The sequence below is a fragment of the Salmo trutta genome, chromosome 31 (genome assembly GCF_901001165.1).
Source record: "Salmo trutta chromosome 31, fSalTru1.1, whole genome shotgun sequence".
NCBI lineage: Eukaryota > Metazoa > Chordata > Actinopteri > Salmoniformes > Salmonidae > Salmo > Salmo trutta.
In genome coordinates this window covers 40,637,669-40,652,850 of record NC_042987.1, presented here as the reverse complement: position 1 = coordinate 40,652,850, position 15,182 = coordinate 40,637,669, and the positions used below count along the sequence as shown (strand labels likewise).

At 46.5% G+C, this 15,182-nt stretch overlaps 1 protein-coding gene across 1 annotated transcript in view; it reads right to left on the bottom strand.

The window, feature by feature from the left end:
• ptprma (protein tyrosine phosphatase receptor type Ma) overlaps nt 1-15,182 on the bottom strand; it is a 286,344-nt gene that overhangs the window by 59,240 nt on the left and 211,922 nt on the right. The window contains exons 15-18 of the mRNA XM_029724694.1: nt 13,698-13,734; nt 10,722-10,796; nt 8,020-8,155; nt 4,555-4,584 (exon numbers count right to left, since the gene is read on the bottom strand). Coding sequence (XP_029580554.1) covers nt 4,555-4,584; nt 8,020-8,155; nt 10,722-10,796; nt 13,698-13,734 — 278 coding nt within the window. The remainder of the gene's footprint in view (nt 1-4,554; nt 4,585-8,019; nt 8,156-10,721; nt 10,797-13,697; nt 13,735-15,182) is intronic.

The window sequence follows — 15,182 nt, the reverse complement described above, 5'->3', positions numbered from 1 at the left end:
GGTTTAACCTCTGTCCCTTGATGTAATGACAACACTGACCGCGCACACACACACACACACACACACACACACACACACACACACACACACACACACACACACACACACACACACACACAGCCTCAAGTCTCAGAACAGAACAGAAATCTTAAAGCATGTCTTCAAATCCTCAAGGCTTCATAGTGTCAATCATATAACTCATTAATTCTCGATAGCGGTTAATGTAATGGTACAAGCTGTCTTATTTATATCAGGGGTTAATGTAATGGCTGTCTTATTTATATCAGGGGTTAATGTAATGGCTGTCTTATTTATATCAGGGGTTAATGTAATGGCTGTCTTATTTATATCAGGGGTTAATAATGTAATGGCTGTCTTATTTATATCAGGGGTTAATGTACTGGCTGTCTTATTTATATCAGGGGTTAATGTAATGGCTGTCTTATTTATATCAGGGGTTAATGTAATGGCTGTCTTATTTATATCAGGGGTTAATGTACTGGCTGTCTTATTTATATCAGGGGTTAATAATGTACTGGCTGTCTTATTTATATCAGGGGTTAATGTACTGGCTGTCTTATTTATATCAGGGGTTAATGTACTGGCTGTCTTATTTATATCAGGGGTTAATGTACTGGCTGTCTTATTTATATCAGGGGTTAATGTACTGGCTGTCTTATTTATATCAGGGGTTAATGTAATGGCTGTCTTATTTATATCAGGGGTTAATAATGTACTGGCTGTCTTATTTATATCAGTGGTTAATGTACTGGCTGTCTTATTTATATCAGTGGTTAATGTAATGGCTGTCTTATTTATATCAGGGGTTAATGTACTGGCTGTCTTATTTATATCAGGGGTTAATGTAATGGCTGTCTTATTTATATCAGGGGTTAATGTAATGGCTGTCTTATTTATATCAGGGGTTAATGTAATGGCTGTCTTATTTATATCAGGGGTTAATGTACTGGCTGTCTTATTTATATCAGGGGTTAATGTAATGGCTGTCTTATTTATATCAGGGGTTAATGTACTGGCTGTCTTATTTATATCAGGGGTTAATGTAATGGCTGTCTTATTTTTATCAGGGATTAATGTAATGGCTGTCTTATTTATATCAGGGGTTAATGTAATGTCTGTCTTATTTATATCAGGGGTTAATGTACTGGCTGTCTTATTTATATCAGGGGTTAATGTAATGGCTGTCTTATTTATATCAGGGGTTAATGTAATGGCTGTCTTATTTATATCAGGGGTTAATGTAATGGCTGTCTTATTTATATCAGGGGTTAATGTAATGGCTGTCTTATTTATATCAGGGGTTAATGTAATGGCTGTCTTATTTATATCAGGGGTTAATGTACTGGCTGTCTTATATCAGGGGTTAATGTACTGCCTGTCTTATATCAGGGGTTAATGTAATGGTACAAGCTGTATTATATCAGGGGTTAATGTAGGCCTACTATATGCCTGTCTCTGTGTACTTATAAGGACACATAATACATTAAAGTAATCCTCCTCAATGTAATCCCTTATATACCTGCATCCTTAATGACACACACACACAATACTGACAATGAGGACGAGGGGAAAGTATATAGAGAGAGAGAGAGGCGATGGAGACATAGAGAGGGGGAGGGAGAGCGAGAGAGAGAGAGAGGATGGAGAGGGAGAGAAAGGGGATGGATAGATATAGAGAGAGGGGGGATGGATAGAGAGAGAGAGAGAGAGGGGATGGATAGAGAGAGAGAGAGGTGAGGGAGAGAGAGGGGATGGAGAAGGAGAGAAATAGGTGATGAGAAAGAGGTGATGGATAGGGAAAGAGAGAGGTGATGGAGAGGGAGAGAGAGAGGAGATGGAAAGGTGATGGAGAGGGAGAGAGAGAGGAGATGAGGAGGGAGAGGAGAGGGAGCGAGAGAGAGAGGTGATGCAGAGGGAGAGAGAGAGAGGTGATGGAGAGGGAGAGAGAGAGGAGATGGAGAGGAGATGGAGAGGAGAGAGAGAGAGAGGTGATGGAGAGGGAGAGAGAGAGAGGTGATGGAGAGGGAGAGAGAGAGGAGATGGAGAGGAGAGGGAGAGAGAGAGAGAGAGAGAGAGGTGATGGAGAGGGAGAGAGAGAGGGAGAGAGAGAGGGGATGAAGAGAGAGGTGATGGAGAGGGAGAGAGAGAGAGAGAGAGAGAGAGAGAGGGGATGAAGAGAGAGAGGGAGGTGATGGAGAGGGAGAGAGGCCTTGGTTCCCCTCATGCATTTCACATGGGAGCATCTAACTGCCTGTCTCTGACGCTCGTTTGTTGTGTAAAACGACTAGCATTAAGCATAATGAAAATCAGCGGCAAGAGGCTGTTGTCTCCCGCCCGCCCTCCATCCGTCTGTCCGTCCTGTCCTTATCACTACAACAGGCAGCACTATAACAGAGCCTGTTAGACCAAGGCTGTGTCCCAAATTCCACCCCATTCCCTATATAGTGGACTACTTTTGACCAGGGCACAAGGGGAATAGGATGTCGTTATGAACACACCCATTATCTGTTTGCAGCAGTCGTGCAGCAGTTTGAAAAGTGACATGACTATGATGACAATGATGTGGAAATATATGGAGTCCTACCTCTTCTCTACGGTAGAGGCCCCTGTGTTGGGTCATGTGGAAAGTATCTGAGTGGAATCATCCAGGTCTATTGTATGCCATTTAACAGCCACTTTTATCCAAAGCAATTTACAATCATACTTAAACACATTTTACATATGAGTTGCCCCAGTGGAAATCATAAACAAACGCCATGCTCTACCGACTGAGCCACAGGACCCATGCTCTACCGACTGAGCCACAGGACCCATGCTCTACCGACTGAGCCACAGGACCCATGCTCTACCGACTGAGCCACATGCTCTACCGACTGAGCCACAGGACCCATGCTCTACCGACTGAGCCACACGGGACCCATGCTCTACCGACTGAGCCACAGGACCCATGCTCTACCGACTGAGCCACACAGGACCCATGCTCTACCGACTGAGCCACAGGACCCATCCTCTACCGACTGAGCCACAGGACCCATGCTCTACCGACTGAGCCACAGGACCCATGCTCTACCGACTGAGCCACACAGGACCCATGCTCTACCGACTGAGCCACAGGACCAATGCTCTACCGACTGAGCCACAGGACCAATGCTCTACCGACTGAGCCACACAGGACCAATGCTCTACCGACTGAGCCACACAGGACCCATGCTCTACCAACTGTTCCACACAGGACCCATGCTCTACCGACTGAGCCACACAGGACCCATGCTCTATCGACTGAGCCACAAGACCCATGCTCTACCGACTGAGCCACACAGGACCCATGCTCTACCGACTGAGCCACAGGACCCATGCTCTACCGACTGAGCCACAGGACCCATGCTCTACCGACTGAGCCACAGGACCCATGCTCTACCGACTGAGCCACAGGACCCATGCTCTACCGACTGAGCCACAGGACCCATGCTCTACCGACTGAGCCACACAGGACCCATGCTCTACCGACTGAGCCACACAGGACCCATGCTCTACCGATTGAGCCACACAGGACCCATGCTCTACCGACTGAGCCACAGGACCCATCCTCTACCGACTGAGCCACAGGACCCATGCTCTACCGACTGAGCCACAGGACCCATGCTCTACCGACTGAGCCACAGGACCCATGCTCTACCGACTGAGCCACACAGGACCCATGCTCTACCGACTGAGCCACACAGGACCCATGCTCTACCGACTGAGCCACACAGGACCCATGCTCTACCGACTGAGCCACACAGGACCCATGCTCTACCGACTGAGCCACACAGGACCCATGCTCTACCGACTGAGCCACACAGGACCCATGCTCTACCGACTGAGCCACACAGGACCAATGCTCTACCGACTGAGCCACAGGACCAATGCTCTACCGACTGAGCCACAGGACCCATGCTCTACCGACTGAGCCACAGGACCCATGCTCTACCGACTGAGCCACACAGGACCCATGCTCTACCGACTGAGCCACAGGACCTAGCCCATCCTGATCTCGTGATAGCTCACGTTCGGTTTCACTTCAAGCAGTCAGTTTGTTTGACCAGACCAGTCAGTTCTGGGATTGATAGATGTCTATTTTAGAGACTTCAGGCCTCTATAAGATCTCCATGATGTACTCTTTATAATGCTTCATAAATCATTTATTAGCGATTGTCAAAGTGTGTCAATCTGATCATCAAGGGGAAAACTATAAGAGTCCTTCAGATTCTCTGTCAGAAACTAAAGCATGGTAGACGTTGGAATGACATGGTTCTTCTCATGCAAATACTGAGGTGCTTTGGAGACAATTTTATTTAATTTTTTTTACTGTACAAGGAATATTAAATCAAACGTATTTCAAATATTTGAAAGTAATTGACATGTGTATTCGACCCAGGTCTGTGGAACAGATGAGAATGTCATGTTTTCTCTCATGCACGGACCCAGGTCTCAACGACACACACGATAGTAAAGCAAAAGCATCAACACTGTTATGTTGAAGTGTTTACTTACAGGTAGTAAGTGTAGGAGTGGTAGGTTCTTCTGCCCAGTGGTACGTGGGTAGGTGAGGTGGTACGTGGGTAGATGAGGTGGTACGTGGTTAGGTGAGGTGGTGGTAGGATATAAGCGGTGGAGGACGGCGAGACGGAGGGACGGGGGGGGAATATGAAATGAAGGAAAGAAAAAGTAAATATACATTAATGTTCGAAAAAATTTATAAAATGGACAAAAAACAGATATGGTGGATAGCAGGCAGGCAGGCAGGCAGGCAGGCAGGCAGGCAGGCAGGCAGGCAGGCAGAAGGGAAACGTTAAGGTAGACTACAGTTATAGTGAGGAGCAAGGTGGTAGCTCGCTGTTATTTGGCATGTAATGTGAGCAGGACAAAGTGATATCGTGTTAGATGTACGCTGACTCTTGGTAGAGATAGATACACATATGCTCATACATTTGGACTACAGGTCATGTTGGGAACTCGGAACCAGTCAGCTAATGTTTACAACAAAGGAGTTCTGTATATGACGTGTTAAACGCCGATACCATGTCACATATATTTCTGCACGTTGCCTCTTCGTATATCCACTGATACACCACAGAGTTCTGCTTTTGTTCTCTCTGTCATAGACATATGTATAGAATTTTGTGATTTTAGTGGCAAGGCCACTTGGCGTTAAGGATGTGCCCAATTAGCCAAGGAACCAAGGCAATTAACCAGGGCTCCAAGGCCATTAAACCAAAATAGCCAATTAATTCCGATTCGGGACACAGAAAAAAAAAAAAAAACTTGTCGGCTCAGGGATTCAAACCAGCGACCTTTCAATTACTGGGCCAACATTCTAACCGCTAGGCTACCTGCTGCCATTGGCACAATGGTCATTCCGACATGTAGGCATAGGTTTCTTTGTAGCTAGTTCATTAGAGAGGGTTTTTAGAAAAATCATTTCCATCTCATTACAAAAGCTATATGTTTTCCTGTTTCATATTTTGTAGGTGTTCCCCGCAGTTAAATGAATATGGGGAAGCATTGCCCGGGGATGATTGAGACTTGTATATGTCACCATAGATGTCCGTAGACAAAAAAGGGAAATTAATATTTTAACCTCCAAGGTTAGTTCTAAATCAGAACTTAGAATTTCTTAACATGGTTCTAATTCTAAACCAATTATATTCGAAATGAATCCAATGAATTCATCTCCCTGACTGTCTCTCTCATTTAAATAAGGCAAACAGGAAATCCTTTCAATGAAGTATCACGACTGTTTTACCTCACACCGTAACAAAACTGTCAAGCAATGTCAAATGGTAAATGATCGTAGAACAGAAATATAGAACATGTACAATTTCAACACGGTCATCAATCTAAAAGTTAGGTTGGAACCGTACAGACAATAAAGTAGTCCCCCAACCCTCACCCTCTCGCTGTTGTCAAGGCGTTTTCCGCCTTGGCGTTCCTTTCGGTACAGATACCGAATGCAGTAAACTATTCTGCGTCTTAAATGGCACCATATTCACTATATAGTGCACTACTTTTGACAATAAGTAGTGCACTATATAGGGAGTAGGGATCTGGTCTATAGTAGTGCACTATATAGGGAGTAGGGTGCCATTTGGGATGTAATCCCAGAGCACACCCAACTCATCTAGAGAAATACCGCGTCAGGCTTATGGGTGGCCGCTCCTATATTATCGACAACACAACAACAACAAGATAAAACGTAAATAAACTGACATTGGGATATTTCAGGCCTGGGTGTGTACAAAAGAACTTTGATATTTGCTGAGCTTCAGCTTCCCAGATTGCATTGGAGACGTGGAGAAGCCCTCCTCCTGTATAGTATCTAGAGCTGATGTAAATTTAGCCTGAAGCTACAGTACATGGCTCTCTCTCTCTCTCTCTGTCTTTCTCTCTGTCTCTCTCTCTGTCTGTCTCTCTGTCTCTCAGTCTCTCTCTGTCTCTCTCTCTCTCTCTCTGTCTCTCTCTCTCTCTCTCTGTCTCTCTGTCTCTCTCTCTGTCTCTCTCTGTCTCTGTCTCTGTCTCTCTCTCTCTGTCTCTCTCTCTGTCTCTCTCTCTGTCTCTCTCTCTCTGTCTCTCTCTCTGTCTCTCTCTCTCTCTCTGTCTCTCTCTCTGTCTCTCTCTGTCTCTCTCTCTGTGTCTCTCTCTCTGTGTCTCTCTCTCTGTCTCTCTCTCTGTCTCTCTCTCTGTCTCTCTGTCTCTCTCTGTCTCTCTCTGTCTCTCTCTGTCTCTCTCTCTGTCTCTCTCTCTCTGTCTCTCTCTGTGTCTCTCTCTCTGTCTCTCTCTGTGTCTCTCTCTGTCTCTCTCTCTCTGTCTCTCTCTGTGTCTCTCTCTCTGTCTCTCTCTGTGTCTCTCTCTCTGTCTCTCTCTCTGTCTCTCTCTCTGTCTCTCTCTCTGTCTCTCTCTCTGTCGCTCTGTCTCTCTCTCTGTCGCTCTGTCTCTCTCTGTTTCTCTCTCTGTCTCTCTCTGTCTCTCTCTCTGTCTCTCTCTCTGTGTCTCTCTCTGTGTCTCTCTCTCTGTGTCTCTCTCTCTGTGTCTCTCTCTCTGTCTCTCTCTCTGTCTCTCTCTGTGTCTCTCTCTGTGTCTCTCTCTGTGTCTCTCTCTGTCTCTCTCTCTGTGTCTCTCTCTGTCTCTCTCTCTGTCTCTCTCTCTGTCTCTCTCTGTGTCTCTCTCTCTCTGTCTCTCTCTGTGTCTCTCTCTCTGTCGCTCTGTCTCTCTCTCTGTCTCTCTCTCTGTCGCTCTGTCTCTCTCTCTGTCGCTCTGTCTCTCTCTCTGTCTCTCTCTCTGTCGCTCTGTCTCTCTCTCTGTCTCTCTCTCTGTCTCTCTCTGTCTCTCTCTGTCTCTCTCTGTGTCTCTCTCTGTGTCTCTCTCTGTGTCTCTCTCTGTGTCTCTCTCTCTGTCTCTCTCTCTGTCGCTCTGTCTCTCTCTCTGTCTCTCTCTGTCTCTCTCTCTGTCTCTCTCTCTGTCTCTCTCTCTGTCTCTCTCTCTGTCTCTCTCTCTCATTATTTCCCTCTTATCTCCTATTCTTTATCTTATCTTCCCTTCTATAGGCCTCTCCCTTTTCCTCCTATCTCTAACCCAGTGTCATTGAACAGGGCAGGGGGTAGTTTAATGCCTGTAGTATTATGGGGCCTTGGAGACATTCATCTTTCATAGCAAACTGTTTCTCATTTAGCTGTAAACAGCCGTAATGTAGCGTATCAACATAATCAAATTAATTATTTACATTCGACAGCGACGCTGCCACTGCTCTTTTGAGGACGAAAAACAGAATAGGGAGTGACAACAAAAGTCTTGTTCTTCGAGACTAGAAATATACACGAGCAAGATGTCCAAATTTATCTCATATTGTGTTATGGAACAATGTTTAAATGAAATGTTAGTCCTTATCAGTTTGTCTGACTGTGTCATATTGGCATCGTAGTGGTAAAACATAACATATAGCACTTATACAAAATGGCTGACCTTTTCTTCATGAGGAGGACGACTCCGAGGAAGATAATGACGAAGAGGAGGATGCCAGCGATGACTCCAGCTATCTTCACTGTGTGGTCAGTCTGTTTCTCTGGCTCTACCGCGTCAGGCTTATGGGTGGCCGCTCCTATATTATCGACAACGCAACAACAACAACAACAAACAAACAAACAACATCAACAACAACAAGCAGACAAACACATCTATCTTTCTAAACATGAGGTGTAATGTCTCATTGGCTCCTGGTGTACAGTCAGCCAGCCAGTCAGCCAGCCAATCAGTCAGCCAGTCAGCCAGCCAATCAGCCAGCCAGCCAGTCAGCCAGCCAGTCAGCCAGCCAGTCAGCCAGCCAATCAGTCAGCCAGTCAGTCAGTCAGCCAGCCAATCAGTCAGCCAGCCAGTCAGTCAGCCAGCCAGCCAGTCAGTCAGCCAGTAAGTCAGCTAGCCAATCAGTCAGCCAGCCAGTCAGCTAGTCAATCAGCCAGCCGGTCAGCCAGCCAGTCAATCAGTCAGTTAGCCAGTCAGCCAGCCAGTCAGTCAGCCAGCCAGCCAACCAGTCAGCCAGCCAGTCAGCCAGCCAGCCAGTCAGCCAGTCAGCCAGTCAGTCAGCCAGCCAGTCAGTCAGTCAGTCAACCAGCCAGTCAGCCAACCAGCCAATCAGTCAGTCAGCCAGTCAGCCAACCAGCCAATCAGTCAGCCAGTCAGCCAATCAGTCAGTCAGCTAGTCAATCAGCCAGCTAGTCAGTCAGCCAACCAGCCAGTCAGCCAGCCAGTCAGTCAGCAAACCAACCAGTCAGTCAGTCAGTCAGTCAACCAGCCAGCCAGCCAGCCAGCCAGTCAGCCAGTCAGTCAGTCAGTCAGTCAGCCAGCCAGCCAGTCAGCCAACCAGCCAGTAAGTCAGTCAGCCAGTCAGTCAGTCAGTCAGCCAACCAGTCAATCAGTCAGTCAGCCAACCAGCCAATCAGTCAGTCAGCCAGCCAACCAATCAGTCAGTCAGCCAACCAGCCAATCAGTCAGTCAGCCAGTCAGTCAGCCAACCAGTCAGTCAGTCAGCCAGTCAGCCAACCAGCCAGTCAGTCAGTCATCCAGCCAGTCAACCAACCAGTCAATCAGTCAGTCAGCCAACCAGTCAATCAGTCAGTCAGCCAACCAGCCAATCAGTCAGTCAGCCAGCCAACCAATCAGTCAGTCAGCCAACCAGCCAATCAGTCAGTCAGCCAGTCAGTCAGCCAACCAGTCAGTCAGTCAGCCAGTCAGCCAACCAGCCAGTCAGTCAGTCATCCAGCCAGTCAACCAACCAGTCAATCAGTCAGTCAGCCAACCAGCCAAATCAGTCAGTCAGTCAGCCAGCCAACCAATCAGTCAGTCAGCCAAACAGCCAATCAGCCAGTCAGCCAACCAGCCAATAAGCCAGTCAGTCAGCCAGTCAACCAGCCAGTCAGCCAACCAGCCAGTCAGTCAGTCAGCCAGCCAACCAATCAGTCAGTCAGCCAATCAGTCAGTCAGCCAACCAGCCAGTAAGCCAGTCAGTCAGCCAGCCAACCAGCCAGTCAGCCAACCAGTCAATCAGTCAGTCAGCCAACCAGCCAATCAGTCAGTCAGCCAGCCAAACAATCGGTCAGTCAGTCAGTCAGTCAGCCAATCAGTCAGCCAGTCAGTCAGTCAGCCAGCCAACCAGCCAGTCAGCCAGCCAACCAATCAGCCAATCAGTCAGTCAGTCAGCCAGCCAACCAGCCAGTCAGTCAGCCAGCCAGCCAGTCAGCCAACCAGCCAGTCAGTCAGTCAGTCAGCCAACCAATCAGCCAGTCAGTCAGCCAGCCAGCCAGCCAGTCAGCCAGCCAGTCAGCCAGTCAGTCAGTCAGTCAGCCAGCCAGTAGAACATCTATTTATAATCAATCTGCTCTAACATGTCCTCTCCATGTCCTGTTAGACTGACAAATTTTTCGGGCAGACAGGTTATCGATAACGGTTGAATATTGATATAGTGGACAGTTGAATCCCTATAGAAGAGAACACAGTTTACTGCTGAAACAGGCTTCATTTCGTTCTCATGGAGGTTGAATTAAGGTTTCAAGAAATCACAAGTTACAGTAGCAGTATTATGGCCAAATACATGAAACAAAAGAGCTTTTGCCGCATAGATCTTTTAACCACATAGTACTACGATACTATATCACCCAAACGGACCTGTTAGTATTCTCTCCTCCTGCCCCCTCCACTACACCTCTAGTATCAGTCTAGGGATATTGGTGTCAGACGTCAGGGAAGATAGACAGATCTACTGTATCTGGTGAAGAACACTGGACGTGATGTATTTCAAATGCTTAGTCCTGTCATGGCTGCATCACCGGACACTAAATACTCATGGAAAATATGGTACATGTTAATGAAAGGGATTGACTTCTGTAGGAAATCTTCAATTTCAACACATTAAATGAGGATTGTAAATTAAAACAGGTATTTTATGTACTGTAATACAGTGAGGATCCTTCATCATTTTACAGGTGTTGTACTGGTAGAACCTTTTATTCACAACACAACAAACAACAACAAACATAACAACAAAACACAGGCACCTTAAAAGAAATAGACCTAGCCCCTTATACCTGTACACCACTATGTCAGAACAGGCACATCATTAGGCTGGGAGAACAGGACAGTCTCTACCCGGAAACACGAACGGAGAGTCTAACCTGTTAGTTGGTCGTCACCAGCCGCTGGTACGATGCGGACGTACGGGGTAGTGAGCTGGGTCACCAGTATGGCAGCTGAGAGGAGGAGGAGGCATACAGTGGCATGCAGAGAGGGGGGAGGGGAGGGGAGAAATGGAGAGGGTGGGTAGAGGGGGAGGGAGAGAAATAGAGAGAGGGGAGGGGAAGAGCGAGAGGGGAGTGGGGAGAGGGGGGGAGGGAGAGATGGGAGGGGGGGTGGAGAGGGGGAGGGAGAGATGGGAGGGGGGGGTGGAGAGGGGGAGGGAAAGATGGGAGGGGGGGTGGAGAGGGGGAGGGAGAGATGGGAGGGGGGTGGAGAGGGGGAGGGAGAGATGGGAGGGGGGGGTGGAGAGGGTGAGAAAGAGAGAGAGAGAGAGGTCACAAAACCTCAGTCACCATTCAACATTATAGAAACACTCAATGTTAGAATAGCTTTATCTAATGTTCAGCTCTACACTAACAACTAACCTTCAGCTCTACACTAACAACTAACCTTCAGCTCTACACTAACAACTAACCTTCAGCTCTACACTAACAACTAACCTTCAGCTCTACACTATCAACTAACCTTCAGCTCTACACTATCAACTAACCTTCAGCTGTACACTAACAACTAACTTTCAGCTCTACACTAACAACTAACCTTCAGCTCTACACTATCAACTAACCTTCAGCTCTACACTATCAACTAACCTTCAGCTCTACACTAACAACTAACTTTCAGCTCTACACTATCAACTAACCTTCAGCTCTACACTAACAACCAACTTTCAGCTCTACACTAACAACTAACTTTCAGCTCTACACTATCAACTAACCTTCAGCTCTACACTATCAACTAACCTTCAGCTCTACACTATCAACTAACCTTCAGCTCTACACTAACAACTAAACTTCAGCCTACACTATCAACTAACCTTCAGCCTACACTAACAACTAACCTTCAGCTCTACACTAACCTTCAGCCTACACTATCAACTAACCTTCAGCTCTACACTAACAACTAACCTTCAGCTCTACACTAACAACTAACCTTCAGCTCTACACTAACAACTTGTCACTTACTCTAACTGCATTCATTGTATTTTACTTAAATACATTGAACCTATGTGGTTAGCTGTCTTGTGTGGCTAGCTGTATCAACCTTGTGTGGTTAGCTGTCTGACCTCGTGTGGTTAGCTGTCTGACCTTGTGTGGTTAGCTGTCTGACCTTGAGTGGTTAGCTGTCTGACCTTGTGTGGTTAGCTGTATCAACCTTGTGTGGTTAGCTGTCTGACCTTGTGTGGTTAGCTGTCTGACCTTGTGTGGTTAGCTGTCTAACCTTGAGTGGTTAGCTGTCTGACCTTGTGTGGTTAGCTGTATCAACCTTGTGTGGTTAGCTGTCTGACCTTGAGTGGTTAGCTGTATCAACCTTGTGTGGTTAGCTGTCTGACCTTGTGTGGTTAGCTGTCTGACCTCGTGTGGTTAGCTGTCTGACCTCGTGTGGTTAGCTGTCTAACCTTGTGTGGTTAGCTGTATCAACCTTGTGTGGTTAGCTGTCTGACCTTGAGTGGTTAGCTGTCTGACCTTGTGTGGTTAGCTGTCTGACCTTGTGTGGTTAGCTGTCTGACCTCGTGTGGTTAGCTGTCTGACCTTGTGTGGTTAGCTGTCTGACCTTGTGTGGTTAGCTACACTCCATGTACCAGTGCATTCTGACTGCCTTGAGGACAACACCACAGGCCCTCAGGTAGTAACCAGAGGAGGCTGAACTTATTTTTTTACTATCCATTCACTCAATAGGAAATCTATCGTGAAGCGGTGTCTGTCTAGCATAGCTGATGCATGTGACAGGGCTTCCCTGAGCTGTGTGTGTGTGTGTGTGTGTGTGTGTGTGTGTGTGTGTGTGTCAGAGCAGTGTTACCAGCCCTCCCCCTAAGCGTTATCAATCCCCCTCCTGATCAAGTGTTTAAGCTGTCTGGAGCAGCTAACACAAGCAGAATAACAACATGTGTGTGTATCCGTGTGCGAGTTTGCGTGTGTGTGTGTGTGTGTGTGTGTGTGTGTGTGTGTGTGTGTCAAGCAAAATAAGAAAGTTCCCAAAGCCAGAGTACGTGAGAACACACTGTTGACTGGCTGTGTGAGGGTGTGACTAAGATGTTTTCTCTGGGTCTGTTGGGTAATAGTTTAATCGAAGTGTTCCTACATGGAGACCGCTGCTTAACAGGCTCATGACGTTAGTTCTCAAAGGTGAGCAGGTAAAGTTAGAACGCTAAACACGTCTAGTTTCAGCATTATCGGCCTGGTAAACACGTCTAGTTTCAGCATTATCAGCCTGGTAAACACGTCTAGTTTCAACATTATCGGCCTGGTAAACACGTCTAGTTTCAACATTATCGGCCTGGTAAACACGTCTAGTTTCAGCATTATCGGCCTGGTAAACACGTCTAGTTTCAGCATTATCAGCCTGGTAAACACGTCTAGTTTCAGCATTATCGGCCTGGTAAACACGTCTAGTTTCAGCATTATCGGCCTGGTAAACACGTCTAGTTTCAGCATTATCGACCTGGTAAACACGTCTAGTTTCAGCATTATCGGCCTGGTAAACACGTCTAGTTTCGACATTATCGGCCTGTTAAACACGTCTAGTTTCAGCATTATCGGCCTGGTAAACACATCGAGTTTCAGCATTATCGGCCTGGTAAACACGTCTAGTTTCGGCATTATCAGCCTGGTAAACACGTCTAGTTTCAACATTATCGGCCTGGTAAACACGTCTAGTTTCGACATTATCGGCCTGTTAAACACGTCTAGTTTCAGCATTATCGGCCTGGTAAACACATCGAGTTTCAGCATTATCGGCCTGGTAAACACGTCTAGTTTCGGCATTATCAGCCTGGTAAACACGTCTAGTTTCAGCATTATCGGCCTGTTAAGTCAATGTCCTCAGCGAACCACTGTGTAGGTCTGTTGTGGTTCTACCTTTAGTGGCGATGCGGACACAGTCCATCTTGGTCTCCTGTTTCAGATGAGAAAGAAGAGACAAATAACAGTCAGATATTTAATGTGCAGTCATATAATAATACACACACCACATCATTCCTGTGTGCGACCTCTCTTCAGCATCGTCCCATAGACAGACAGGAAAGGATGAGAAGGTCATAAAACAACACGTGGTGTGTGTGTGTGTGTGTGTGTGTGTGTGTGTGTGTGTGTGTGTGTGTGTGTGTGTGTGTGTGCGTGCCTGCGTCTGTGTGCCTGCGTCTGTGTGTGTGTGTGTGTGTCTGCGTCTGTCTGTGTGTGTGTGTGTGCCTGCATCTGTGTGTGTGTGTGTGTGTGTGTGTGTGTGTGCGTGTGTGTGCGTGTGTGTGTGTGCCTGCGTCTGTGTATTGTACGTCTGAACCTTGTGGCTTTTTAGCAGCCGCTCCAAAGGCCTCTTTCATGAACAGGCGTAGCACATTAAAAGATTTCACATTAACAGTTTGAGACGATCCAACCGACCATTGAATTAATTCAATATTCACTCCAGCTCAGTGTTTCTGTTGGACCTTGGTTCACTAAGTGCTCAATTTCCTTTGAAACGGTGAAGGCTGCTAAACAAATGAATCACACATCAATTAGCCAGTCAGTTCAGTGGTGAGGTTGAACATGTTTTGACATCAACTCCTTAATGGTTGAAGTGTTGCTACGACCTCTGATCTGTGTTAGTCGAAACATCAGGCGTTCTCTGACAGTTGGACAAGAAGAGATATGGAGTAGAACTGCCAAAGACACTGCATTAAATACCCTAGTTTAATACTACCAACCTCTGAGACCCCATTAAATACCCTAGTTTAATACTCTCAACCTCTGAGACCCCATTAAATACCCTAGTTTAATACTCTCAACCTCTGAGACCCCACTAAATACCCTAGTTTAATACTCCCAACCTCTGAGACCCCATTAAATACCCTAGTTTAATACTACCAACCTCTGAGACCCCATTAAATACCCTAGTTTAATACTACCAACCTCTGAGACCCCATTAAATACCCTAGTTTAATACTACCAACCTCTGAGACCCCATTAAATACCCTAGTTTAATACTACCAACCTCTGAGACCCCATTAAATACCCTAGTTTAATACTACCAACCTCTGACACCCCATTAAATACCCTAGTTTAATACTACCAACCTCTGACACCCCATTAAATACCCTAGTTTAATACTACCAACCTCTGACACCCCATTAAATACCCTAGTTTAATACTACCAACCTCTGACACCCCATTAAATACCCTAGTTTAATACTACCAACCTCTGACACCCCATTAAATACCCTAGTTTAATACTACCAACCTCTGACACCCCATTAAATACCCTAGTTTAATACTACCAACCTGACACCCCAATTCTTACAGCTTGGAGAATCTATGGCCTTCTTTCTGTGAGTCTAAAGTAGAGTTACCTGGCGACAGTCTGATTAT